Source organism: Panthera pardus, unplaced genomic scaffold, assembly GCF_024362965.1.
Source record: "Panthera pardus isolate Hobbes unplaced genomic scaffold, ASM2436296v1 HiC_scaffold_11, whole genome shotgun sequence".
In the NCBI taxonomy this organism is placed as follows: Eukaryota; Metazoa; Chordata; class Mammalia; order Carnivora; family Felidae; genus Panthera; species Panthera pardus.
Genome location: NW_026526666.1, coordinates 33,874,156 through 33,901,921, shown reverse-complemented (window position 1 = coordinate 33,901,921; position 27,766 = coordinate 33,874,156). Strand labels below are relative to the sequence as shown.

The following is a 27,766-nucleotide window of genomic DNA, read 5'->3' as shown; positions in this document are numbered from 1 at the left end:
CATTAAGACAGTATGGTATTGGCACAAAAACAGTCACATAGACCAAAGGAACAGAATAGAGAACCCAGAATTGCACCCACAAAATGTATGGCCAACTAATATTTAACAGGGCAGGAAAGAGTATCTAATGGAAAAAAAGACAGTCTCTTTAGCAAATGGTGCTGGGAGAACTGGACAGCAACATGTAGAAGAATGAAACTGGACCACTTTATTACACCATACACAAAAATAAATTCAAAATGTATGAAAGACCTAAATGTGAGACAAGAAACCATCAAAACCCTAGAGGAAAAAACAGGCAACAACCTCTTTGACCTCAGCTGCAACAACATACTCAACACATCTCCAAAGGCAAGGGAAATAAAAGCAAAAATGAACTATTGGGACCTCATCAACATAAAAAGCTTCTGCACAGGGAAGGAAACAATCAAAACTAAAAGGCAACTGACGTAATGAGAGAAGATATTTGCAAATGACATATCGGATAAAGGGTTACTATCCAACAGTTTCTATAAAGAAACTTACCAAATTCAACACCTGAAAAATAATCTAGTGAAGAAATGGGCAGAAGACATGAATAGACACTCTTCCAAAAGACATTGAGATGGCCAACAGACACATGAAAAGATGCTCAATATCACTCATCATCAGGGAAATACAAATCAAAACCACACTGCAATACCACCTCATACCGGTCAGCGTGGCTAAAATTAACAACTCAGGAAACAGCAGATATTGGCAAGGATGTGGAAAAGCAGAAACCCTTTTGCACTGTTGGTGGAATGCAAACAGGTGTAGCCTCTATGGAAAACAGTGTGGAGGTTCATCAAAAAATTAAAAATAGAATCAGCCTACAACCCAGCAATAGCACTACTAGGAATTTATCCAAAGGATATAGGAGTGCTGATTCATGGGGACACATGTGCCCCAATGTTTATAGCAGCACTTTCAACAATAGCCAAATTATGGAAAAAGCCCAAATGTCCAGCAACTGATGAATGGATAAAGAAGATATGGTTTATATATACAATGGAATACTACTTGGGAATGAAAAAGAATGAAATCTTGCCATTTACAACAATGTGGATGGAACTGGAGGGTATTATGCTATGTGAAATAAGTCAGAGAAAGCCATATCATATGTTTTCACTCATATGTGGAATTTGAGATACTTAACAGAAGACCATGGGGGAAGGGAAGGGGAAAAATGGTTTCAAACAGAGAGAGAGGCAAACCATAAGAGACTCTTAAATACAGAGGGGTTGATGGTGGGGGGGAGGGAGGGGAGAATGGGTGATGAGCATTGAGGAGGGCACTTGTTGGGATGAGCAATGGGTGTTGTATGTAAGCGATGAATCATGGGAACCTACTCTCAAAGCCAAGAGCACACTGTATACACTGTATGTTAGGTAACCTGACAATGAATTTCATTTAAAAAAACAATAGAACTACCCTATGATCCAGCCATCACACTACTGGGTAAACACGAATTTGAAAGGATACACGCACCTCTATGTTTATAGTAACATTATTTACAATAGCCAAGATATGGAAGCAGCCCAAGTGTCCATCCATAGATGAATAAATAAAAGAGATGTGTGTGTGGGTGTGTTTGTGTGTACATAAAATGTAATATTATTCAGCTATAAAAAAGAATGAAGTCTTGGCATTTGTAACCACACAGATGGAGCTAGAGAGTACAATGCTAAGTGAAATTAGACAAAGAAAGACAAATGCCATATGATTTCACGCAAATGTGGAATTTGAGAAACCAAACAAAAAGAGAGAGAGAGAGAAGCAGACTTTTAATTATAGAGAACAAAATGATGGTTACTAGAGGGGATAGGATTGGGGAGATGGCTGAAATAGGTGATGGGGATTAAGAAGCACACCTGTTGTGATGAGCACCAGGTGATGTAACAAATTGTTGAATCAGTATATTGTGTACCTGAAACTAATATAACACCGTATGTCATTAACTGGAATTAAAATAAAAACCTTTTTAAAAAATTTTAAAAAATAAAAAATAAGAACCATATAATCCTCTCAATAGATGCAGAAAAACCATTTGACAAAATACAGCATCTATTCTTGATAAAACCCTCAACAAAATAGGCATTGATGAAACATACCTCAACATCACAAAGGCCATATAACAAAAGATCCATAGCAAATATCATCTTCAATGGAGAAAAATGGAGGGCCTTTCCCCTACAGTCAGAAACAAAACAAGGATGCCCACTATCACCATTACTATTTAACATAGTACTGGAAGTCTTAGCCTCAGCAATCGGACAGCAAAAGAAAAAGACATCCAAATCAGCAAGAAAGAAGCCAAAATTTCACTATTTGCAGATGACATGATACTCTATGTAGAAAACCCAAAACACTCCACCAAAAAATTGCTAGAACTAATACATGAATTCAGCAGAGTCATAGGTATAAATTCAACGTACAGAAATCAGTTGCATTTATTTTTTTATTTTTTTAAATGTTTATTTATTTTTGAGAGAGAGAGAAAGAGAGCACAAGCAGGGGAGGGGCAGAGAGAGAGAAGGAAACAGAATCCAAGGCAGGCTCCAGGCTCTGAGCTGTCAGCACAGAGCCTGATGCGGGGCTGGAACTCACAAGCGGTGAGATTGTGACCTGAGCCCAAGTCAGATGCTCAACCAACTGAGCCACCTAGGAGCCCCAGAAATCGGTTGCATTTCTATACACCAATAACAAAGAAACAAAAAAGAAATCAGTCCCATTTGCAATTTCACCAAAAACAGTTAGATACCTATGAATAAACCTAACCAAAGGGATAAAAGGTCTGTACTCTGTAAACTATAGAACACTTATGAAAGAAACTGAAAAGGACACAAAAAAAGTGGAAAAGCATTCAGTGCTCATGGATTGGAAGAACAGACATTGTTAAAATGTTGGGGCACCTGGGTGGCTCAGCCAGTTAAGCATCTGACTTCAGTTTGGGTCATGATCTCAGTTTGTGAATTCGAGCCCCGCATCAGGTTCTTTGCTGTAAGCACAGAGCCCGCTTCAGATCCTCTATCCCCCTCTCTCTCTCTACCCCTATTCTCCCTCTCTCTCTCTCTCTCTTCCTCCCTCCCTCCCTCCCTCAAAAATAAACAAACATTAAAAAAAGTATTTAAGATGTCTATACTACCCAAAGCAATCTACATACTTAATGCGATCCCCATCAAAATACCACCAGCATTTTTCACAGAGCTAGAACAAACAATTCTAAAATGTGTATGGAACCACAAAAGACCCCAAATAGCCAAAGCAATCCTGAAACAGAAAAGCAAATCTGGAAGCATCATGACTCCAGACTTCAAGCTATATTACAAAGCTGTAGTCATCAAGATAGTATGGTACTGGAACAAAAACAGACACATAGATCAATGGAACAGAATAGAAAACCCAGAAATGGACCCACAACTATATGGTCAACTAATCTTTGACAAAGCAGGAAAGAATACCCAATGGAAAAAAAGACATTCTCTTCAACAATTGGTGTTGGTAAAACGGGATGATGACATGCAAAAGAATGAAACTGACCACTTTCTCACACCATACACAAAAATAAATTCAAAATGATGAAATACCTAAACGTGAGACACAAAACCATTAATATCCTAGAGAAGAACATAGGCAGCACCCTCTTTGACCTGAGCCAGAGCAACTTCTTACTAGACATGTCACAAAGGCAAGGGAAACAAAAGCAAAAATGAACAACTGGGAACAACTGGCACTGCAAAGGAAACAATCAACAAAATTAAAAGACAGCCTATAGAATGGGAGAAGATATTTGCAAATGACATATCAGATAAAGGGTTACTATCCAAAATCTATAAAGAACTTATCAAGCTCAACATCCAAAAAACAAATAATCCACTGAAGAAATGGGCAGAAGACATGAGGAGACACCTTTTCAAAGAAGAGATCCATATGGCTAACAGACACGTGAAAAGATGCTCAACATCACTCATCATCAGGGAAATACAAATCAAAACCATGATGAGATACCACCTCATACCTGTCAGAACAGCTAAAATTAACAACACAAGAAACAAAAGGTGTTGGTGAGGATACGAACAGGAAATGCTCTTTCACTGTTGGTGGGAATGCAAACTGATGCAGCCACTTTGGAGAACAGTATGGAGGTTCCTTGAAAAGTTAAAAATAGAGCTACCCTATGATTCAGCAATTGCACTATTATGTATTTAGCCAAAGGATACAAAAATACAGATTTGAAGAAGTACATGTACCCCAATGTTATAGCAGCATTATCAACAATAGTCAAACAATGGAGAGAGCTCAAATGTCCATCAACTGACAAATGGATAAAGGAGATTACAGTATAGAGAATTCAGATTGAGAGAGGTTGAACCAAAAAAAAAAAAAAAAAAAAAAAAAAACCTCTTTCCTCCAAGGAGTTTACATACATATTGGGAGGCAGGGGAGGTATACTATGTATCTTAATAATAACAAATGCAATACAAGTAGTATTGCAATACAAGTGGTATGTAATAAGTGACTGAAATGAGTACAAAATAAAAATTACTTCTATTTTATGTTTATGTATTTATTTTAAGAGAGAGCGTGCACACACGAGCAGGAGGGGGCAGAGAGAAAAGGCAGGAGAGGATCCCAAGTAGGCTGTGTGCTGTCAGCACAGGGGCTCAATCTCACAAACCATGAGATCATGACCTGAGCCAAAATCAAGATTCAAGCACTTAATCGACTGAGGCACCCAAGTGTCCTGAAATAAAGATTACTCCTACTGCAGATAGTTTGAGAAGATTTATGGGTGAGACAACATCTAAGCTTGACTGGCAGGGAAAGGACATTGTCAAGAGATGGAGATTGTTCAAGAACATTCCATTGAACTTATAGTTTCACTTCTGACATTCCTTACTCAAGTCGTTTTTGGGTAGGCTCAGAGACTCTTTATTCCCCAGTTAAACACTGGAAGACTATATATAAAGTTTTACAAAAGAATCCAATGAAAACACAGAATTGGCAAAAATTTACAAGAAGCTTTGTATTCATAATATAATATATAATGTTTAATAATAATGGCTAATATTTAGTGAGTGCTCATTAGGTGCCAGGACTCTTGTATGATTTCCAAAGAACCACACCCTGTTATTAAGGATCAAGTGCCTGTCAGTGACCAAGGCAGCAGTCAGGCTTAGGCTCATCTGACTCCAAAGCCAGCTCACAATGTTATGTGTACAATTATTTTAAGCTAAGGGACATGGGCAGATTTGTGTTCAGTCCAAAAGAGAAATCTCAATTAAAGCACAGTAAATTGTCAAGTTATATAAGACTTAAAGCATCCACTGCTTCTTGAAAACTGAGATACACAAGTAGCCATCACAGAAGGTAACCAAAAACCTATTTTCCTCTTGACCCATAGTTGTCCCTGACTACTGTGATTATGTCACTCTCATCTACAGGAAGAAGGTAAACCCTAATTCATTGCCACTCCCATTCCAGTTCCTTCATTTGTTTTGTTTTGTTTTGTTTTGTTTTTTAAACAAATGTTTTTCACCTGCTTTTTCCTGGAGCTTCTTATTTCACTTCCTCATCCTTCCATAGAGTGCTTTTCTATAAAAAGATCCCAGGATTTGACAATCTCTTGATGATGAGGATGACGATGATGACTAACCATCATAATGAGAATGACAACTACACAATATAAGGAATTACTCAATTCGGTGAGTACTTAAGACTTAAGCTGTTTTAGAAAGTATGATAAATGTGTTCAGCATAATCTCCATTGCTACTTAACAACTTAAATCTTTAGGATGAGGAAGTAAGATAAGGAAGTTCATCAATATGTTTTAGTAATTCATCATGTTATATTTATGCAAATATTTTGGGCTAGATTCAAATTCCTGAGTTAAGGACATACATAAATACTCTCCTTGCATTTCCACAAGGTTTATTGTAACATGCAAAAATGGTGCTCAGTCTGTATGCTATTCTATTCCTAGCTTTACATCTCTTGCCTGGAATGAAAAGCTCAATGGTACATTTAAATAAGAATGGATATGATGGCGTTGTCATTGCCATTAACCCTAGTGTACCAGAAGATGAAAAACTCGTTCAAAACATAAAGGTAAGAGAGAAAATTTTATTATCCACTTATTTTAATTTCAGTAAGTATTTTCCATCCATGTTGCCAAGACACATACACATGCTCGCACAGAGTTGTAACTTTCCAAAATTGCTTTGACAGTAGTCATCATTTATGTAGTATGTATCTAAACTGTCAAGATTAATATTTGCTTAGTTTAAGTATGATTTAGCACATATTAATAGTATTAATAGTATTAATAGTATTAATCATTCCCCTAATAAATTATTAAAAGGCCAAGCCACAATATTTTTTCAACTTGTTTAACAGAAAGACTTTAGAGCTAGTGGAGAATTCTTTCCAAGTTTTACCTTTATAAAGTTACTTTTTTGTTTAAATAGTTAACCTACACTGAAGCGCTAGATTGTCATTACACATTTTTTCAGTTTTCGTACTTGTTCAACTCTAAAACATTTTAAAACTTTGATGTATTTGATTTTGAAGAAAATATTGCATATTCTCTGAAGTTGATTTACTTCTTAATTTTATTGGGGTTAGTCAGTATAATAAAACACTTTATATATATAGCATTTTAATATATGCTATCCCTTTTGATCTCCTCAATATCCCTATGAGGTAAATTATTACCCTTGTTGCTTAAGGGTAACACAAAATAAATCTAGCAAAGTGGTTTTTTTCAATTAACAAGGATAAAATCTACTAAGCTTTAAACTTTCAACCCGATTGTAAGCACCTCTCTTTGATTAAATAAGCAACTTGCCAACAGGCTCCAAGTCTTTTATCACCTTTATATCTCACCCAGAACTCTTATTCCCCTCTCCAATCCATAACAGTGAATGTAGGTCTGGATAGGTAGAAAACAGCATTGATTTTTGAGCATATGGAAATGAGGAGTTTACAGAAAAAGAGACGGAGTAAAATTCAACGTATTTTTCAATTAATCTTTGCCAAAATATTTGGAGAAAGGGAGCTTAGATTTGCTTCTTCTTGTTTGTATATATACTTTCATGCTTATTTCACTGTGAAATTGTTGCAATATATTTTTAATTTCTTCAGGAAATGGTAACCGAAGCTTCTACTTACCTATTTCATGCCACCAAACGAAGAGTTTATTTCAGGAATGTAAGCATTTTAATTCCAATGACCTGGAAGTCAAAATCTGAGTACTTAATGCCAAAACAAGAATCATATGACCAGGTAGAGTATTTTATCTAGCTCTTACATTGCTTTTTTCTTCCTGTGCTTCCTAAAAATTAATACTCAAATTTTTTTTAGTAATTCCTAATCACTACTTTAGTAATTAAATTAGAAATATTACTTGTCTTAATTGAGATAGAATAAATCTTTGTTTCTATCACTCTTGTGATGTTTGGTTTGTTCCTCTGCTTTTTAGGCAGATGTCATAGTTGCTAATCCTTACCTAAAATATGGAGATGATCCCTATACACTTCAATATGGACAATGTGGGGAAAAAGGAAAATATATACATTTTACTCCAAACTTCTTGTTGACTAATAATTTGCCGATCTATGGGTCCCGAGGTAGGGATAGCTATTTTATTCTTCTACTTGTATTTCCGTTGGAAACAAATATAACACTATGATTAATATTTTTAAAGAATTAAAAAGAGAGAAATAAGTACTGATTAATACCTTTGTCTGTAAATATAGTAGTTATGTTTAACATAATTACACTTCTTTGTGTGTCTGTCAATAATAAATTTAGTCATTCATTGATACTAACCCATTTCAACATTTTTGACCTAATGAAAGGTGTCAATCTCTAAAGTTCTTTGACTCAATGATGCTATGGATATGGGGTAGGGAGATGTAAATTACATGGACACTGTATTAAAATATTGTAAATATAAATTTATGAATGGCAATATTCTTTTATAGGCAGAGTGTTTGTCCACGAGTGGGCCCATCTCCGATGGGGAATATTTGATGAGTATAACGTGGATCAGCCATTCTATATTTCTAGAAGGAACACTATTGAAGCAACAAGGTATCATTGTATTGAACAAATTTGTTTTCAAAACTTTTCACTTATGACTTCTAAATTTTCTATACTTGGCAAACAAAGGCTATCTTGATGATTGAATGTTCATTTAGTTAATTGCAATATCCAACCTCGCCCAATATGTATATGTCCAAATATTTCTGGGGATTCTACCTAGGAATCAAGATCAATCAGGAATTGGGACTCATTTCAGTATTCATGGGAATTGTACTAAAATATGTTACTGCCAGAGGAGAAAGGAAAAAGTTGTAGCCTAAACCTTGAGATATCTGAGAACTGGAGTTCAAGTTCCTACCCAATCTTTTATTTTTCCCAATCTTTTATTCCATTTGATTCATAACTCTTTAAGGTGAATCTGTTTCATGGAACTCAGTTAACCTACTAGAGCTTCATGTTATATATATTTTATTTTTCATTTAATCTTAAGCTGAAAAAAGTACTTTTCATAAGGATAAGTGAGTAAATGACTTTTGAAACATAAATATATTATTATTATTATTATATTCTTTAAATATAAATATAATTCTGGGTAGATTTAGACAGGTCCTATTAAAAAATAGATGAGATATTTAAATACGGAGTATTTAAAGAGTATTAAAGAACAATAGAGGGGTGCATGGGTAGCTCTGTCGGTTAAGCATCCAACTTTGGCTCAGGTCATGATTTCACAGTTTGTGAGTTCAAGCCCTGCATCAGGCTCTGTGCTGACAGCTCAGAGCCTGCAGCCTGCTTCAGCTGTGTCTTCTCCTCTCTCTGCCCCTCCCATACTCATGCTCTGTCTCTGTCTCTTAATAATAATAAATAAACAATAAAAAAAATTTTTAAATAAAGAACAATAGAAATCAGTGTAACTGGAAATAAGTCCTTGGGATAAAAAAAAAAAAAAAAAACATATGAGAGAAAAGAGGTGTGAGAGAAACATGCCTCTCCCCATATCTTTCATGTTGTTTGCTTTATCCCCACTAAGCTGCCTGGATTCTCATGCAGACAGGGTTCTCATGCCATGCAACTCCTCCCTGAACCACCTCCCTTATCTAAACAATGTTTGTTCATTCTTCCAGACTCAGTTTAAACGTTTTTTTCCCCAAGGGCCTTTTGCCTCTCCCAACATTTGGGATCATATGTGAGAGTATCCTCAAGCAGTACACATGGGTTTCTCTCACACTGAGTAGCAGTGGTCTGTGTAATTTTATTTTCCACACTAGACTTTAATATCCTTGAGGATTTTTTAATCCCCTAGCCTTGGGCCTGACACAAAGTAAAAGGTAAACAAACAATAAATTTTTGATAAGTCAATGAAAAATGAGTAAGTTTTCTTATCAGTCATAAAAAAAGATATGAACTCCAACTATGTGCCAGGTACTTTTGAGGAAGTGTAAGTTTAATTTTCAGGCTTACTCTAGAGCTAACCGTCTTGGAATATATGACTCACCATCATCTTTAATTCTTATAATACCAAAAAATATATCAAAGTAGATTAATATCATGACACATAATATTAATGCAGAATAAAAGTAAATACTACAGATAAACAGTCATTCTTTAGAATCTTTTACCCATACCCCATCTCCCACTCCTTGCCAAGGACTTCACAATTATCTTACTTATCATAAAGACTAAATGGTTTGTTTGAATGCACAAGCATTTCCATGTAGGGTTTATTTTTATTTCTTCCTTCAATCTAGCTCAATGGTTTTCAAAATGTAAATTTCAAGATGCTATAAACACAAAACCACATGTGGTTTTGTACGTATGGTACACACGCATATATGTATATATGTATACATCTATATAGCAATATTTGTGTGTGTGTTTCATACATAGAAATTTAAGAGGGTTTTCAGCATAATGTTGACTCCCTCATTCCCACTATGAAGCAACTCCTCTATATCTCTTAACTCATTTAATCTTTACAACATCCCTATAGCTTAGGAATTATCTTTAGCTCAAGGTCACACAGATAATAGACTTATTGGTCACATTAGTGAGCAATGAATGTTAATAAATATGAAATGTAATCATTGTTCTTGTTGACAACAATTGTAAATAGGGGTAGAACACTGTGCCTACTCTGTCAAAATGAAATGTTTGTCCGTGATCTATAGCAATTATCATTAAGGAAAGATTTTAGGATGTTAGTCTTTTTTCGTGATTTCTGGTCTTTATATGTAAATGTAATTTAATTCTTTCATCATAGATGTTCAACTCATATTACTGGCATTAATGTGGTTTTCAAGGAATGTCAGGGAGGCAGCTGTATAACAAGGCCATGCAGGCGTGACTCATTGACAGGGCTGTATGAAGCAAAGTGTACATTCATCCCAGAAAAATCCCAGACTGCAAAGGACTCCATAATGTTTATGCAAAGTCTCAGTTCTGTAAGTACCTTCTTTTTCTAGTGTCACAAAGGAACACTTCAGGAAAAAGCATTTATGGAAGCTGGATTTAGAACTATGAAATTATGTATACTAACAGAAATGAGGGAGATCATGCAGACAATTAATTAATGGCCATTTTCTCCAGCCTGTGTCAAGGTGTGTCTGGAAATGAGTCCACCTTTTTTTATTAACCGGTTTCTCTTCTTCACAAGTAGAACTGTACCCTTTTCATTGATGTCACACAATTTCTTACAACATCCCTTCTTTCATTTGACTTCCATGGATTTGTGTAGTTCTAGAACTATAACCTTACTCTTAATTCTCTCTTCTAAGTGCTGGTCATACTACCTTCCTAAAGTAATTCATTCTATAGCTTTGGAAATGTACTGACATTCTAGATTTTCTATTACCTTCACACTAAAGTACATCAAGCCATTGCAAAGTGATATTGTGCAAATGTACATGGCTCTACATAAAAAATTAAGGGAAAATTTCACAATTACCAGTCTGACCAATTATAAAATATTAACAAAATAATTCAAGTTTTAAAGCTAATGTTTGACCTGAAATATCTGGTTTCAATGTATAAAACGTGGCAGATAAGAACAGGTGCCTTGGAGTCAGAAAGACTTGATATCAAAATGCAGTCGACCATTTTCAAATTGGGTCATTGTAAGCAAATTGCTGAATCTTAGATTTAGTTTTCTCTTCTCATAAATGGGAATTATAACACTTCATGATGCCATTGTTGTTAGGTTTATAAGAGGCAGTATAAATAAAGCATGATCATGGTGCTCAGCACAAGGTGAGTACAAAATAAATTTTTAAAGTTTTATTGTTTTAACATATAAGATATTTGGATAATAGTCAATTGTCTCTTACGCTAAATATGTCCAGTCTCAATTAATGTAAACATATACATATTATAGTTACCTAATGAAGGTTTCTAAACATGTAAAAAAGATTTTTAAATATGAAAGTTATCAAAAAACAAATCAAAATAAAGCATAACAGCTCTAGAAAGTAAGACTAACTTATTTAAAAGAAGTAAATTTCAATATACTAAATCACTAGCAACAAATACTTCCATGGGTAGAGGTTGGAAAGACCTATTATCTCCAATAAAATTTAAAATTGTTTTAGAGCCTATGGCATTAATGATGAAGAACTTGAGTAAAAATAAAGATCTGATATTTTCTTCTAAAACTCTTAAATGAACTCAATTAGATATTGAAGTAGAAGTTGTTTTCCAGTCTAATAAAGCTCCCTCCTGGAAATAGTTGGAACACAAGCCAAGAAAGTTCATTTTAACCTGCTGAATCTGGATCTGCAAAGGCTAGCCAAAGAATTCAACATCCAAATAGACACCAGATCAGGTGACACAAGAGGATAATTGGAATATGTACTGTCTGTACCAAGCTATAAATCTCAAAAGCATCTGTCAAGGAGATAACTCATGCTGCCTACCTGAGACATAAATAATAATGAAAAATATCATGTAGCTGAATTATGGAAGGCATTTAATTATATAAGCCATGTCTCAGAGATAAATGCTGAACATCTTGTCCAGAATAACACTAATTTCTAATTATCATAACATAGATTAAATGAATTGCATAGCATCTGTATTCAAGGCATAAACTCAGACCCAAAAGAGATATGATTTGAAATACCAAATGCTCAATTCCATGATTTCCTTCCCTGAAACTTCGAATCCCACATCATGACCAACACTGTGTTAGAAGCTGGAAATACAGAAATAATTAAAGATAACTGTTCCTAAGTGACTCAATTTAATGAGAAAGGTAGAGATATAAGAATACATACAGAGAGAAAGATTTATGAGCCAAGTTCTGTGAGAGCACAGCAAACATCAAATGGAGGTCAGAAAATGGTTCCTAAAGAGATGAAAAAAATTTGTATTTGAAAAAGAATGAATATGAATTTGCCAAAGCAGGAACAGGAAGGGCTATTTTAGGGGGAACAAAAGTTTATAAAAGCAAAGAGTGGGAAAAAGTTCAGAGATACCATGCATGATTACACAGTTGAGCACTGCCCAAATTATCTGCATCATGGTCACTAAAAAGTTTAACACTTATTGGACTAACTTTCAAGTAAAAAGCTGTTAAAACAAAATAAAACAAAACCAAAAACTTGAAAACAGGTCCTTTTCTAATTTGCACAAAATCTCCTGTCCCTTTTCCCACTTGGGTTAGCAGAGACCCTTGTGAAAATTTCTAGCATACTCTAAGAACAGGAAAAAATTCAGTGTGGTATAAGCAAAGCATGGTGAGCAAGGACCAGGAAGCCAGATTGAAAGAAGGAACTGGGACCTACAAAGCTAAGGTGTTTGGATTTTATCTAACTAGTTTCAGACTGGTGATATGATCAGCTTAATTCTTTCAGGAAGATAACCATACTAATAGTGCAGGGGAAAATAGAGTGAGATGATTGAGGAGGTAGAGAGACCGGTCAGAAGGCCATGGCGGTAGGCAGATAAAAGAACATGAAGTCTGCAAATAAAGGCAGTGGCAGTGGCAGTGGCAGGGGAAAGAGGGCCCAGATTTGACAGGCATTTCATTTCAGCAAGACTTGATTCTCAGTCACCACTTTGACTGACACTGTGTTTTTCTCCCATACAATAAACCCCTTCTGGGAAATGTAAATCATTCTATAGTAAATGTAAGTCCTCCATATGAGAAGGAAAACAAAATCTTAAAACTTAAATAAAAAGTATTCAAATTTAATAATTTAGTTCTAAACTTGAGCTTACATCTGGAGACTATATCGGGAGGGCATTTTTAAATTTATAAAAACATTTAGGGGCGCCTGGGTGGCTCAGTCGGTTGAGCGACCTACTTCAGCTCAGGCCATGATCTCACGATTTCTGAGTTTGAGCCCCGCGTGGGCTCTGTGCTGACAGCTCACAGCCTGAAGCCTGCTTCGGATTCTTTGTCTCCCTCTCTCTCAGCCCCTCCCCCATTTATGCTCTGTCTCTCTCTGTCTCAGAAAAATAAAAATAAATTTATAAAAATATTTCTAATAAGCTGAGGCTTATTGCAAGATGAATTCCTTCCTGAATGCTGCACTAGCTCATGGGAGAATTTTTCCAAGTTACAAAGTTTTCAAAACTTGGAGGATTTTCACAGATTCAATAGTAAGGAAACATCATTTGGCAGAATTACTGGATACAACTCACCACTTGCAACTGCAAGAAAAGCAATCACATTTCCTCATTTTCTCCCTATATTTTCATTACTTTGTCAGGAGTATTATTTTATGTCAGAGTTCACTGGAGCCAGTAACAATCCAGTTTGTTAAAATATCTGTTCTCAAGTTTTTTGGTCAACTATAAAGATATAGAAAACACTTGGGCAATTAAAGAAGGTCATTTTCTTTATCCCACTTTTAAAGGGCAGCTAAAAATCACTGCAAATCCAGTCCCTTTTCCATTAAACTAATTCAAGCTTGAGTCACCCAGGAGTTCAGAAGGGAAAATAAGAAGTTAGCTTAAGCAGTGGGAGTCACCACACTCCCCCCACTTCTACGATCTCCCTACACCTAAAAGGATCACCAAAAAATTTTCCAGTGATGGTTTCACCTTGCTTCCTCTCTACTGAGGTATGCAAAATGGATGCCAGATTGTTAGATTACAGCATAATTTTTAATTGTCAGGAGGTGAAATCTGTGGAGGATGTATATGGAAACCAGCTGCATATTTGGAATGGAAAGTAGTGATTACCAATTATTGTAATAGTGTCTTCTCATCGATTTTTCTCCAGGTAACTGAATTTTGTACAGCAGAAACACACAATATGGAAGCTCCAAACCTACAAAACAAAATGTGCAATCGCAGAAGCACATGGGATGTAATTAAGGATTCTGAAGATTTTCAGAATGCACCACCCATGACAGGAACAGATTCACCACCTCATCCTACATTTTCATTGCTGAAGTCTAAACAGCGAGTAGTCTGTTTGGTACTTGATAAATCTGGAAGTATGGACTCAGTAAGACATTTATTTGTTATCTCTCTTAAATTAAGTATTTGAGCTACTAGAAACATAATTTAATCTTAGGTTTAGTTCTACTAAACTAAAATATATATTTATTACTCTAAGTTTAGTACAGTGATTCTATATGAACAAGTACTAGAAGATAATACACTAAAATGAAAATAATTGTTATGTGAAGATAATTGGAGTATGGATTATGTTTATTCTTTAACTTTTAGGCCTAACAAACTAGAAACAATGTAAATGAACAAAAAAATTTATACATACTGCCACCATTGAACATATGTCATTCCAGTCATTTTTCTGTTAGTGTATTTGTTTTTCCTCAAAAATGTTATTATATTTTATATAGTATAATATGATTTTTTTACTTACTATACCTTGAACACTCTCTATGGAAAAAATGATTTAATGATATAATTTTTAATGGTTGTATCATATGCATATACCACAACTTAGTCAAATAACCTCCTGTTATTGGACATTTTAGAGTTTTCAACTTATTAGTGTTAAAAATTATGTTGCAGTGAACATCTTTGTATGCATTTTTAAATTATTTTCTTAGCAGGAATTCTTGCATATAAATAAAACTGTTAAATAAAAAGGCATAGATTTTAAAGGCTTTTCTAAGCATAACATAACTGATTTTTAAATTTTTTCTTCAACATTATTTCTTCTTAATAAAATAAAGGAGTTAAATTCTAAAATACAGTAATCAATTACTATCATGATCTCTGGCCCATGAACAACTTTGTCTTTCACCAATCTGTTAAGACTTGAGACTCAGAAGTTATGCAGACATCTTTTTCTTACAGGAAGACCGTCTCTTTCGAATGAATCAAGCAGTAGAACTATACTTGATTCAAATTATAGAAAAGGGATCCTTGGTTGGGATGGTCACATTTGAAAGTTTTGCTACAATCCAAAATTATCTAACAAATATAACCGATGAGAATGCTTATGAAAAGATCACGGCAAACCTGCCTCAAGCAGCTGATGGTGGAACTTCAATTTGCAGTGGTCTCTCAGCAGGATTCCAGGTAAAATAAAAATGCTTTTCCAAATACCATTTGCCATTTACCATTGCTTTTCTTTTTGTCCCACTATCTTTTAAAAAGGGTCATGAGCTCACAGGGCCCTTATCTAAATAATTTATAATATCTAAATAACATACCACCTGTGGTTTACAGCTGGAGCCTCTCTGAATGTGATCATTCCACCAGCACACTCTTGAGGTACCGAGTTGCAATGGGAGTGGTTAAATAAGGGGGGAAATCCAGTGCACACATAATCACCGTGATTTCCTTAAGGAGCTCCCCATTTCTTTAACACTGCCACAGCCTGAACTTCTATGAGTGGACAATAATGCTGTGCCGGAGACTGTGCAGGGAAGAGGGAATTTAGCAATATTTCTATGTTATGGATAAAGAAAACCTTAGTTCATCGAGTTAAGTTGACAATTGAAAATCACAAAGGTAGAGGTAGTTCCTCAAGCAGTATAGTACCAAACCCAAGATACACAGGTGGAAGTTTAAAGAAATGAAAATTGTGAAATAAAATATTGGGAGAAATTTTTGAGCACTTTATTAAACTGCCTTTATGGTATGCATTTGAATTTCTTCCAACCTAAGATAGCCTCTATCTAAGCCTATTTATTGTCATTTTTTTAAGTTTATTTTTATTTGTTTTGAGAAAGAGAGAGAGAAAGCAAGCAGGGGAGGGGCAGACAGAGAGGGAGACAGAATCCCAGTCAGGCTCCGCACCATCAGCACAGAGTCCTATGCGGGACTCAAACTCACAAATGCGATATCATGACTGAACAGAAGTCAAGAGTCGGTCGCTAACTGACTGAACCACCCAGGTACCCCTAATATCATTTTTTAAGTCACAAAAACTTCGCTTCACTGATCCTCCCATTGGTTCACCTGAAAGTGGAGATTATTACTCTTTTCCAGGCCACTAACTAATACCATCTCTTAGCTCTCTCATAGAGTCTATTTTTTATAAAGCATATCAGTTTAAGGATAAACACAAGCTCTGAATTTAGACAAACCTAGGATTCTGGCCCTATTATTTATTACCTAAATGACCTTGGGTAAGTTATCCACTCAGAAAATCTCAGTTTACTCAAATAAGGAAATGTGGAAAACAATAATACCTAACTCATTTAGTTGTGAGAATTATGTAAAATAAGTAAGTGCTCAAGAAAGGATTCCTATTACTATAATAGACATAATTCTTATCTATGTCTATTCAGTTCAAAAATATGACAGTAATATATCTTGGGACTGTGTCATAATGTTTGTACATATTGGTTGGTATATTTTATATTTTGGTATATTTTATATTTTGGTATTATATTTTGGTATATTTTGGTATATTTGGTATATTTTAAATATTGGTATATTTTATATTTAATATATTTTGATATACATCTTATGATCTTTTGACCACAGAGTCTATTGCTGAATAGATTATGTCAAATCACATTCAAAGTTATGAATACCTCTTACTTTTATAATTAAACATAGCAATATATAAGCATTTTTTTAGATAATCATGATCATAATCATAATCACAATAGCTAAAATTTATTCAGCATCTACTATCTTATTGCCTATGTTAAATACTTTACATGTATGATCTTATTTATCCTTACCATTATGTTTCCAGTCAAGTATTATTACTACACCTATTTTGTACGTAAGGAAACTGAGGTTCAGAGTAATTAAACATTGTTCTTAAGATCACATAGTCAGTAACTGGCAAATCTCGGATTCAAAACCTGTTCTTACCCCCTAATCCAAAAAGCTAATCACTACACTGAGCTATGGGGGGAGGGGGGTGGAGAACTAAACTCTAGCTATTCTATTTAGCAAATGGCAGAACGAGAATTTACTCCCAATTTGTCTGACTAAAGAGTTGAACTCTTACTAGAAGTCAGGAAAAGACAAAAACAAACAAACAAACAAACAAAACTTGTAATACTTGATAAATTTATAAACTTCCTACTTTATGTTGTTGGGTTTTTATCCCCAGGAAATCCTGAGATCCTTCAATAATCAACTAAAATACATAAAAAGGCATATCATTTAACTTTGCATACCTGCCTTTAGTCATGACTTTGCAAGTGCTGTCTAGTGTGCTGCCAAAATTGCCTGGGTCATTTGCCTCTACCCCAAGCATCTCCTGGAAAACAATAATAACAACTAACATTCACTTAGTACTTACTATTTGCTAGGCATTGTTCTAAGTGTTTTATTCTCCTTTCTTGGGTAGCTTGAATGTATATTGAAAGGATTAGAAGAACAGTTAACACTCTGTCTTTGAAAACCTAAAAGACCATTTTACACATTACACTTATTTCCATGCCAACTCAGCCTGGAACAACAATGCAAAAAAGTTTCCTTTTGCCTACTCTGATGCATAGGCCTAAAGACTTCTCCAAGACTAAATAACAGGCTTATTCTTATTTTAAATTGATTTAGATATGACATTCTATAACTAACAATCTGATTTTTCACTACCAGGCAATTATCCAGAGTAACCAGAGTACTTCTGGTTCTGAGATCGTATTACTAACAGATGGGGAAGATAATCAAATAAGCTTATGCTTTGAGGAGGTAAAGCAAAGTGGTGCGATCATCCACACTATTGCTCTGGGACCTGCTGCTGCCAAAGAACTGGAGACCCTGTCAAATATGACAGGTAAACCTTTGGAATGTGGCTTGAATAGAAAATACATTTTTAGTCTCTCCCATTCCAAGAGCTCTTTCCCCTTTAAACCACAAAACTGCTGAAAATTTTCCTATCCTAAAAATTAATCTTTGTCCCTTCCTTGTCCTTCTCTTTCAAATTAATCTTTCCTCTCTCCCCTCCCCCGCCACCTCTCTGCATTCCTACCTATACCAGTTTCTTCTAATATTAAGTCAATATTTACTTTCTTCATTCACTTCTCACCACTTTCTACCAATACCACCAAATTGAAATTTCTTTCTCCATGGTTATTAATGACTTCTTCGACTGTGATTCCAAAATTCTTGCTCATATTTGTCATGTTCAACCCTACGGTCCAGGTTCAGATAGCCCTAATTCATAGAAGAAGAAATGGAATCCTACAGAGTACAAACAATTTGCCCAAGGCTATAGATAAAGTACTGATTACCAATTTTTACCCTCAGCAATCCATCCTTTTCCATTCCTTATACCTAAGTAATTTCTCTTTTTGTTACTTCCTGTATTATTTTCTCACTTAATTTTTACTTAATTCTAAATTGTCATTCTCTAAATTACTTTAGTATACCTTAGTCACAACTAAAAAATAAGCAGCCAGTTCAAAAAATTGTCTTAAGTTTCATCTTTATAACATTATTGAGTGATTAGATCAGCTTTGTTACTGTGGCAGGCCCTTATATCTAATGAGTGATATAAAAACAATAATATTTGGCCAGTTCTTTAAGTTTTCTTCAAATTTTATTGATAACAGCACAAGAACAAGGATGATTTTCCCAATTAAAATTAATATTATAAAAGTAAATACAATTCCATTTTAGGAGGACATCGCTTTTATGCCAATAAAGACATAAATGGCCTCACTGATGCTTTCAGTAGAATTTCATCTAGAAGTGGCAGCATCACTCAGCAGGCTATTCAGGTTGGTATCTGAGAAAAATTACTTGCCTTTTCACATTTGTAATAAATCTTCATTATCCTGAATAGTCATCTCCTTCTGTAATAAATAATTTTTGCCTGAAAATATTTCAGGGGTAGAGAAAAACAGTCTTACTGTTTTTCCTTTTTTTGTGACACTTATAGCCATCTTTTCTTTTGATTCTTCTATTATTTATAACTACAAATGCTTTTATTTGCAACATTCTTCAAAGTAATTATTTTACTGAAATCTTATACATAAATTTAGAATTACTCTGAACTGACAAAACTTTGAAATTTTATTAACTAATTTTATTAACAAATTTGTTCTCTGTGTTCTTTGTTTTATTTACATAACAGTTGGAAAGTAAAAGCTTCACTATTCCAGGAAAGAAATGGATAAATGGTACAGTGCCTGTGGATAGTACAATTGGAAATGACACTTTCTTTGTTGTCACGTGGACAATACAAAAGCCAGAAATTCTTCTCCAAGATCCAAAAGGAACAAGATATGAAACCTCAGATTTCAAAGAAGATAAACTAAATATTCGGTCTGCCCGTCTTCGAATACCAGGAATTGCAGAGGTAAGAATATTCTTTTTTCTCCATGATTTATCAATCAATTTTGAGGGGAAAAAATGAAGATAACATGTACTACATTGTCAATATTAAAGCAGTGACAGATATCTGTCATAAAAAAAAGAAGCCAAGTAGAATGGTAAGAGATTCATATCTGTACTATTTACTTGCTTATAAAATTGAATATCAAAAACCATTACTATTGCCCTGCTTAAATTTCTAAATAATTTTGTATTCCAAACAAGAATAGGAAAATACCACAGAAGCTCTCAAATAGATATGTTGGATTTTCAGACAGGTACTTGGACTTACCACCTTCTAAATAAACAAGCCAAATCTCAAGTGCTAACAGTGACAATGACTGCTCGAGCAAGAAGTCCTACTACACTCCCAGTAATTGCAACTGCTCACATGAGCCAAAGTACAACACATTACCCTAGCCCAGTGATTGTTTACGCACAAGTCAGTCAAGGGTTTTTGCCTGTTCTGGGAATCAACGTAACAGCCATTATAGAAAGTGAAGATGGACATCAAGCAATACTGGAGCTCTGGGACAATGGTGCAGGTAATAAGAATCTGCATCAACTTCCACTGAACCTAAAATCCTACTACAGTCAGGTAACTTAGAAATAATGTGAATGGGGGCGCCTGGGTGGCTCAGTCGGTTAAGCGTCCGACTTCAGCTCAGGTCACGATCTCACGGTCCGAGAGTTCCAGCCCCGCATCAGGCTCTGGGCTGATGGCTCAGAGCCTGGAGCCTGCTTCTGATTCTGTGTCTCCCTCTCTCTCTCTCTGCCCCTCCCCCGTTCATGCTCTGTCTCTCTCTGTCTCAAAAATAAATAAACGTTAAAAAAAAAAAAAGAAATAATGCGAATGAATCAATTTTAAGTAAATCAAATTTGATTTTAATGTTTTTAGTACTTTCTACCCAGTTATCTTGACCAGGCATAGATATGAGCACATTTATTTTCTTTACATCTTATGAACAGTTTTACTTTCCCCATGGAACTTGAGTACAATTTTTCTCCATTTTCATTAGTGTCAATGTTTTGCATATGTTTCTTCCAGTTTACATTTTCCTTATTTTAAGATTCCTATATGATATAATAATAGCTAATGTTAATTGAATACTTACTATGAATTACTTTTCCAAGCTTAAAGGTTAGCAAGTAGCCAAGCCAGTCTTTGAACCCAAGCAGACTGATTCCAGGGTTCATGTACTTCTACTCATTTCCAAAATTATTGCTAACATTAGTGCTCGTGAACAGTTAGGACTGTCACTGTTACTCTGTTGAATGGCTAATTATTACATTTTATTACATTGTATTATCTAGGTGCTGATACTGTGAAGAATGATGGCATCTACTCAAGATATTTCACAGATTTCCATGGAAATGGTAGATACAGTTTAAAAGTACATGCCCAGGCAAAAAAAAACACAGCTAGACTAAGTTTAAGACAAAAACAGAACAAAGCTTTATATATGCCAGGCTACCTTGAAAATGGTAAGTGTCATTAAGATCAAAATGTGTCATTTGTTTAGATAAGTTACATATGGCAAGCACTGAAATTATTATGTACTATGGAAAACAGAAGTATACAGTTATATATACAATCATCTGTGTATTTCAAAACCATATTCATGTTAATAGATCTAACACAAGACTATGCTTCCAATATGTTTTGTTTACATCCACCTCAGTGCATTTCATTCACATTGAAAAAAAATGACTGAGCACCTCCCTAGGTGACAACCACTGTGCTAGAGGCTTGAGCTACAAAGCTTTATAAGACATGATCCTTGTTCTCAAAGAGTTTACAGTTAAGTAATAAATACAGATATGTTAAGAGATAGTTCTAATATTGTCTAATGTCTCCTCAACTTTTAAATGACACCAATAAAACAAGCTTTTTTCACTAAAAGCTGTTACTTCTCAATGTCTGCTATCAATCAATATTAACCCTCTACAGCTGCAAGATGAGATTACAAGATAAAGAAACAGCATTATGAAAAGTCACAAAATTACTTTTTTTGGCAGGTAAAATTGTACTGAACCCACCCAGGCCTGATGTCAATGATGATACGGCAGAAGCTGAAGTAGAAGACTTCAGCAGACTAAGCTCTGGAGGGTCATTTATTGTATCAGGAGCTCCTCCTGCTGGTAGTCATACTCATGTGTTCCCACCCGGTAAAATCACAGATCTTGAGGCTAAGTTTAAAGGAGATCAAATTCAACTTTCATGGACTGCCCCTGGCAATGTCCTTGATAAAGGAAAAGGTAAGTTTCAAATTATGTTTTAAAATATGAAAAAGAAATCCCTTTGGCTTTCATCTGCTAAGAATTTTCTAATGTCCTATTTATAAATAACATGTATAGAGTGTTTATTATGAGCCATTACTCACCTACTTTCAGATGGAAAAATTGAAGCTCCAAGAGACGATGAACTGGCCCAAACTATTTCTATGTTTAATAACCCACTCTTTTCAATTCTGTTGGGTCAAACAGCCTCTCACAATATGAATTGTCTTAGAAATGACTTTGAGAAGACTGCTCACACCTTTCTGTTGCATTTTCTTCTCCCTAACAAAGAAAAGATTTTCTAAGTGTTTATGTACTTGTATAATTTTATTCATTGATCTTTTGTTGAATTTTCAAACACAGTACTAAGTCCCTAAGACATAATCCCTACTCTCAACAGTCAGTTAAGTGCAGAAGACACTTTCTGCAAGTTAATGGCCGTCCATTGGAAGGCCAGAAACTCCTGGTTGGGGGTTCAGATCACAAGGTATATCATAACTTCCTAGGGAAGACTATCCCTGACCTAACTTTTAAAGAATGAGAAAAGTTAGCCAAGTTAAGTGGCGGTGTCCCATGGAGAGAGAGGATCACATGCAGGGAAACTCACCAGTTAGAAGAGACTTGGCCATGGACTTTGAATAAAGTTGAAAGCTGAAATAGCTCATTCATTCAAAGTTCCTTCTAATAAATTGCCCTCGTTTCTGAAAGGTAAGGAACTTTTATCTATACTTTAAACTGAATTTAATTAGTATTTATTGAATGCCTATCATATTCCAGTATTGTGCTAGACTAGTAGATTCTTATGAGATAAAGCCAATCTTGCTATTTTCCCTTTAAGGTTGGAAAATTATCAATATCAATATGAGATAAAGCCTCTCAAAAGAAAAGATGCTTTTTAGTCTTTAATTTCCTATACAGCATTTTTCAAAGCTGTATTTCTTTTTATCATATTACATAAGGAAAAAATCATTCTAAAAAAACAAAGGAAACATAGAATATGCAAAAAGAGCTCTTTTGTACTTCAGTGTTGAAAACTCTTATCATGACAACTTCTGAAATATATTATTTTTTCCTGCTATGATCCTTAAAATTATGGCAGAATAAAATTTTAAAAAATACCTGCACTGAAAAAGCCACAAATAAAATTACCTGACCAAATGTTTAGTTCCAAATTGAATTCAGTCAAGACCAAGTCTTCAGTTCAAGATTGGGTTCATAATGCTGATTATAGGAACTAAAAGAAGGAAGAATGCATTACACATGGACACTGGGAGAGAAAGAACTTTACTATGTTTAACCACAAATGCCTAAAATTAGGTGGACCTAATCTCTATCTTTCCTTGTGACAAACAAGAAGAGGTTGTAGTTGCTAGCAAATGTTAACCATCAAGCATTGCAAAAGAAGGTAGTAGCAGTATCTCATTCTTAAAGAATAAATGAATATCTACATAATCTCCAATGAAGTACTTAAATTCTCAGGGACCCAATTTCCATATCTGTCAAATATAAAAATTACTAGGTGGCCTAGAAGTATTAAAACAAGTTGATGTAATTCTAATATTTTATAATTTTCTAATTCAATTATTTTGGGCATCAACTTAATAACTATATTGTTGGTCAACAAGAGGTCAAATACAAACCCAACACTGTGCCACATACTCTAGTTGATAAAAAAAAAAGGAACGTAAAACCTACTCTTTGTCCTCAAGAATATAATCAAATTAAAAAGATAAATTGAACCTCCATAAAATAATATGGAAAACTCCATTCTGTGCAATAGGAGTCATCTGAGTGGATAAGATATGTGAACAAGTCTTCCTGAAGACATTGGGCTTCCTATTGGGCCTTGAAGAATGAGTACAATTTGCATAAGTAGGGAGAAGGAGGCACATTCAGGGAGTCAGACCAAATAATATGATCAAGTTCAAAAAAGCAAGAATTCATAATAAAATATCTGAATTAAAAATAAAGGTTAGATAGATAGATAAACAGACCCACCTAATTGGAATGCAGGGTATATGTGAAGAGTAGTAAAATGGATTGATCAGGCCTATTACCAAAAAACTAGAACGCTAAGACAGAGGGTCTGAATTTTTATTAAAACCACTAAATTGAAGTTATTCACCACACACTTAAAACGCCTTCAACATTTCATGATAAAATAGTTTTCACTTCAAACAAAGACATGTGATGTTCTTACTGTTCATGGCATTTTGGAATATGAGAATATATTTTTATATTGGTAGCTCTGGTAGATCTCTAAAAGCATTTTGGAATAAAAAAATATGTCAGGATCTTCCTTTCTTTTCTTGACAAAGTAACAGTTATAATAACTAATATTTCAAACATTTAGGTCCCAGACACTTTGCTAAACACTTTTCATGCATTATCTTATATAATTCTTACCAGTCAAGTACTAGGCATTCAATAAATATTTAAATGAATTGAATGATTGAATTTCCATTTTATACATAAGAAAACTGAAGGTAAAAAGGTTAAATATATTTTTCTTTGTTACGCAACTAGGAAGTAGTAGAATTGGAGTACTAATCAAAGTCTGCCTAGCTCTTAAGCACATTTTAACTAGTACCCATTCTAGCCTCTCTTCTTCCTTTTGCCCTTTATCCTTATCCCTGTCCCCCATACTACTGATGTCTACTCTCCCTTCTAGTCCTTCCTTTCAGCTTAATGAGAAATAACACAGATGTGGAATACTGGATGTCTTTCCTATATTTGAGCGTTATTGTGTTCCTTGTTCTAAAAATAGATTTAGCTCCTTATATTTCTATTTCTTAAAAAAAAACCTAGATTTCATTTTTTAGTACTATATGATTTTGAATTAATTTTTTGTGATTAGATAACTAGATAAAAATTGCTCACATATTTGCTTTTTTTTTTTTTTAAATTCTCAAGTTAGTTAACATACAGTATAGTCTTGGCTTTAGGAGTAGAACCCAGTGATTCATCACTTACATATAACACTCAATGCTCATCCCAACAAGTGCCCTCCTTAATGCCCATCAACCATTTATCCCACCCACCCCCAGCCCCCATCAACCCTTAGTTATTCTCTGTATTCAAGAGTCTCTTATGGTTTGCCTTCCTCTGTGTTTTTATCTTACTTTTCCTTCCCTTCCCCTATGATCATCTATTAAGTTTCTCAAATTCCACATATGAGTGAAATCATGTGATATTTGTCTTTCTCTTGACTGACTTATTTTGCTTAGCATAATGCACTCTAGTTCCATCCACATTATTGCAAATGGCAAGATTTCATTCTTTTTCATCACCAAGTAATATTTCATTGTGTATATATACCTCACCTTCTTTATCCATTCATCAGTTGATGGACATTTGGGCTTTCCATAATTTGGCTATTGCTGACAGCACTACTCTAAACATTGGGGTGCCACTTCGAATGGGCATTTTTTTAAATTTTTTTTTTTTAACGTTTATTTATTTTTGAGACAGAGAGAGACAGAGCATGAACGGGGGAGGGGCAGAGAGAGAGGGAGACACAGAATCGGAAGCAGGCTCCAGGCTCTGAGCTGTCAGCCCAGAGCCCAACATGGGGCTTGAACTCACAGACCGCGAGATCATGACCTGGGCCGAAGTCGGCCGCTTAACCGACTGAGCCACCCAGGTGCCCCTGAATGGGCATTTTTGTATTAAGATGGAATAACCAGATAAAATCTACATCTGCAATTTCTATACCCAAATCCTAGTGTGTGTTTCTGATAGGCCCCTAAATGTAAGACAGTGTGGTGGTAATACGGCATCCTAGTGATTTTAATATACATGAAATTTCTATTTGTTTTCCAGCCAACAGCTATATTATAAGAATAAGTAAGCATTTCCAGGATCTCCAAGAAGATTTTGACAATGCTGCCTTAGTGAATACTTCTAGTCTGACACCTAAGGAGGCTGGCTCAATAGAAGTTTTTGAATTTAAACCAGAACCTTTTAAAATAGAAAATGGCACCAAAATCTATTTTGCAATTCAAGCCATCCATGAAGCTAATCTCACTTCAGAGGTTTCTAATATTGCACAAGCAATCAAGTTTATTCCTCCGCAGGAATCCAGTGTCCCTGCCCTGGGTACCAAGACTTCTGCAACCAGTTTGGCAATTTTAGGATTAGCTGTGGTTTTATCTATATTTTAAACTACAAAATGTATTAGAAATAAAATTCAATGTTATATATACTCGGTTAACATTTATTTAGAACTTAATTTGCAATACTTGTTTATTACAAAACTCTGTGTAATAGAAATGTACAAAAGTTGTAAATTTCCTGTTTGAGTTCATTAATAGTGATTAGTTGTTAAATGTAAATCAAAATGAATATACCATTTCCTATCTTTGAAAAATCCATTTATGAACTCAATATAAAAAGAAAATGCATATTTTACTTAAGGGTGTTTTAAGAAACATTTTCAAAGTGTGTTACAAATTAACTTGATGTAGTAACAAAATCAGAATTTACCTAAGCCCTTTGAAAAAAATGTATTTATCCACAACAGGAATAATTTTATAGCAGAATTATTTAGGCTTTATTCTTGCTTATGAATACTTCATGTTTACATAAACTATAGGAAACATCATAATAAAGTTCTACTTATATCCTGAGACCATTGTTAGGTCCTAAGAATATCATCACCATGATGCCCCATCAGGACAGGGATTTTTTTTTTTTTCAATGCTATATCCTCAGCTTCTAGAATGGTACCTGACACATAGTAGATATTTTGTTAAACAAAATCAACAAATATAGGGGAGTACGGGAATAGGCAAAATGGGTAAAGGGGAGTGGGAAATACAGGCTTCCAGGTATGGAGTAAGTCATGGGGGTAAAAGGTAGAGCATAGAGGGGACAAAAGGAAAAAAATTAATGAATATTTTCATAGCATCAGAGATAACCAAATTTGGCCTGCTACAACAAAAAATAACCACAAAATATAATGTGCATGTGGTATCGTGAGGACCTGATATAATGAAAATAACCACTTAAATGGTGATCTGAATCAACACATAGCCTTTCAGGAAATTAACTGAATTATGTCAATCCAATTTATAACCCTCTAATAAAATGTAAATTCAGCTATCAATATAGCAATAGTGTGATTTTTTTTCTGAGAAATACAGAGAGTAACTGTTATATTAGAAGAAAATCCTTTGTTTCTAGGCAGAAAGATTTCAAAAACTCTTTGAATGTGTGAAAGGAAGAAGCTATATATGATATATCTGGAAAAGTCAGGACAAAAATCATAAAACATTAGTAAACCAAATCCAGAAGAATATATAAAAAATTATTATATATTATGACCAAGTTGAATTTATACCAAGAATCCAAAGATGGTTCAATATTAGAAAATCAACATAACTCATCTCATTAACAGGTTAAAAAGAAAAATTGTCATCTCAATACATAGATAAAAGTATATTATAATTTAACTATCATTCTTCACTAAAAATAAAACCTTTGAGGGCGTTCTAGGTGGCTCAGTCAGTTAAGTGTCCAAGATCATGACAGATCTCACAGTTTGTGAGTTCAAGCCCTGCATCAGGCTCTGCACTGACAATGTGGAGACTTCTTGGGATTCTCTCTCTCCCCTCTCTCTCTCTCTGTCCCTACCCCACTTGCTCTCTCTCTCTCTCTCGAAATAAATAAATAAATTATAAAAAATAACTAAATGATACAAAAATAAGTTTA

The 27,766-nt window shown here is 34.6% G+C and overlaps 1 protein-coding gene across 1 annotated transcript; it reads left to right on the top strand.

Moving 5' to 3' along the window:
* Nucleotides 1-5,971: 5,971 nt before the first annotated feature.
* LOC109246281 (calcium-activated chloride channel regulator 1-like) lies at nucleotides 5,972-26,252 on the top strand. The gene is made up of 14 exons (XM_053888943.1): nucleotides 5,972-6,130; nucleotides 7,166-7,306; nucleotides 7,503-7,650; nucleotides 8,008-8,116; nucleotides 10,329-10,509; nucleotides 14,292-14,519; nucleotides 15,341-15,565; nucleotides 18,056-18,233; nucleotides 19,079-19,179; nucleotides 19,536-19,760; nucleotides 20,049-20,319; nucleotides 21,089-21,259; nucleotides 21,794-22,033; nucleotides 25,877-26,252. Exons 1-14 carry the CDS (start codon nucleotides 5,972-5,974, stop codon nucleotides 26,215-26,217), a joined length of 2,718 nt encoding a protein of 905 aa, XP_053744918.1. The 3' UTR covers nucleotides 26,218-26,252.
* Nucleotides 26,253-27,766: the final 1,514 nt, after the last annotated feature.

Excerpts from the sequence above, each read along its gene's own strand:
- LOC109246281 (XM_053888943.1), top strand. The coding sequence starts at position 5,972 with ATGGTGCTCAGTCTGTATGCTATTCTATTCCTAGCTTTACATCTCTTG. Across the intron at positions 15,566-18,055 it reads GTCTCTCAGCAGGATTCCAG|GCAATTATCCAGAGTAACCA; the intron begins GTAAAATAAAAA and ends TTTCACTACCAG. Across the intron at positions 18,234-19,078 it reads GACCCTGTCAAATATGACAG|GAGGACATCGCTTTTATGCC; the intron begins GTAAACCTTTGG and ends ATTCCATTTTAG.